This window comes from Gavialis gangeticus, unplaced genomic scaffold, assembly GCF_001723915.1.
Source record: "Gavialis gangeticus isolate Ggan-Ray unplaced genomic scaffold, GavGan_comp1, whole genome shotgun sequence".
In the NCBI taxonomy this organism is placed as follows: domain Eukaryota; kingdom Metazoa; phylum Chordata; order Crocodylia; family Gavialidae; genus Gavialis; species Gavialis gangeticus.
In genome coordinates, this window is record NW_017729025.1 from 35,809,403 (window position 1) to 35,810,965 (window position 1,563).

At 52.8% G+C, this 1,563-nt stretch overlaps 1 protein-coding gene across 2 annotated transcripts in view; it reads right to left on the reverse strand.

Moving 5' to 3' along the window:
• The window catches only part of LOC109298497 (coiled-coil domain-containing protein 42 homolog), a 31,758-nt gene extending 30,492 nt beyond the window's left edge, over positions 1 to 1,266 (reverse strand). For both annotated transcript variants that reach the window (XM_019518629.1, XM_019518628.1), the window contains exon 1: positions 1,103 to 1,266. In XM_019518629.1, the coding sequence (XP_019374174.1) occupies positions 1,103 to 1,191 (89 nt within the window). In that variant the 5' untranslated portion in view covers positions 1,192 to 1,266. The remainder of the gene's footprint in view (positions 1 to 1,102) is intronic.
• Positions 1,267 to 1,563: the final 297 nt, after the last annotated feature.

Consider the following 1,563-nt stretch of genomic DNA (forward strand, 5'->3'; position numbering starts at 1 on the left):
ATTAGCTCCTTGAATCCATCCAGTTGGTTGGATAGATGGATAGGACTCTCGTTTTACAGGCAGAAAAAATGAGACATGGCCCAGTTAAGTGACTTTCCCATGGCCAGAATGAGTCAGACAGATTTGGGCTGAAAATGAAGGTTTCTATTACAGAATTAATCCTACTATAAGTGCCACAAGTTTCATTTTCCATGTTGTTCTGTTTGGGGTCATAAATCTTAGACATCTTGAGCCCTGTTTTACTGGGACTGGAATCTCTGAGTACAGAGTAATAGACATGGCCCTGAACTAGAACTAATAGGCATGTCTGGCATGTTGTAATTATTTTGAAAGGGTTTGTTGTAAGAAAGAAATCGCTGCCAAAAATATGAGAAGGCCCATGTATCCTTGACCTTTTATGCTCTTTCAGATAGCCAGTAAGTCAGAGATATGGTAGGTAGGGGGTTATGGAACAAAGATTGCTAAGATAAAGCAGGTATGTCAAAACTACACTATGATGGCAGATACCACAATGATGGGCACGTTACAAAGAGTTGGACAGCAGGCTTTGGGAGACGCATCCATATGCAGCAGCTGCATGTATGCCAGTTCCCAGCTCTGCCTTAGACTTTTCCAGGGCAGAGTCAACCAGTTGTGCATTTGTGTCACATTATGCATGGTAGGCTTTTTGATAGGCTCCATATTATCTTCTATAACTTATGAGTTTAGCTGGCAACCCAGCGTACTGACTTCTGCAGCACAGATCCAAACGCAGTAAATGCAGAGATCTGCTAAGGGGCAGCAAAGAATGTTTTAGGGTTGAGAAAGGCAGCTTCAGTCTGACCAACCCATCTGCCTTCAAAGCATCCTCCCGAGGACTTTCTCAGCTTCTGGAAGTCCCGGCTGAATGCAGTTCATTGCACAAGCAGAAGCCTGGGAGTTACTCCGACGGGTTTCTCTTAAAGCACCCCGTTCATTTCCTAGCCCTGAACTCCCTAGCAACAGGCGGGGCGGGAGAATCCCGGTTCTGACAATCAGCTCTCACAGGCACCTTCACCTCAGACACCCTTTTTGGACTTCAGACTGGAGGGCATACAACGTGGGTGCCAGTGCGCTCCCTTACCTGTGCTCCCCGAGCTGGGTCACGAAAACATTCCTCCTCCTGTTTTCCAGCTGCAAGAAGGACCTGGAATCCCCCTCATCCCTCAGCATGGCCAGGGCCTCCCGCCTGGGAGCCGCGCAGCACCCCGCTTGCAGTACCTCCGCCACGTGCGCGGCAGTGACTCCCCCCCCTCAGCAGGGCAGGGAGCTTGCGCAGTGCGGGTCAACGCCGTTTGCACGCGGGGCCCGGCCGCGTTCCGCGTTGCCCCGGCAACCCCGGGCCCGCTCCGAGAGAGAACGCGGGCACTGGGCCCGGCGCGGCGCGAGCAGCCCAGCCCGGGGGTGCCCGGCTCCCCCCGCCGCGCTCAAGGGCACGGTCAGCCGCTGGGAAATCTCGCTGACATTCGCCATCGCAGTTGCAGCGCCGGGCCGCCGCGGTAAAGCACAATGAAGTCAAACACAAGCCCGGGACTAAGCATGACG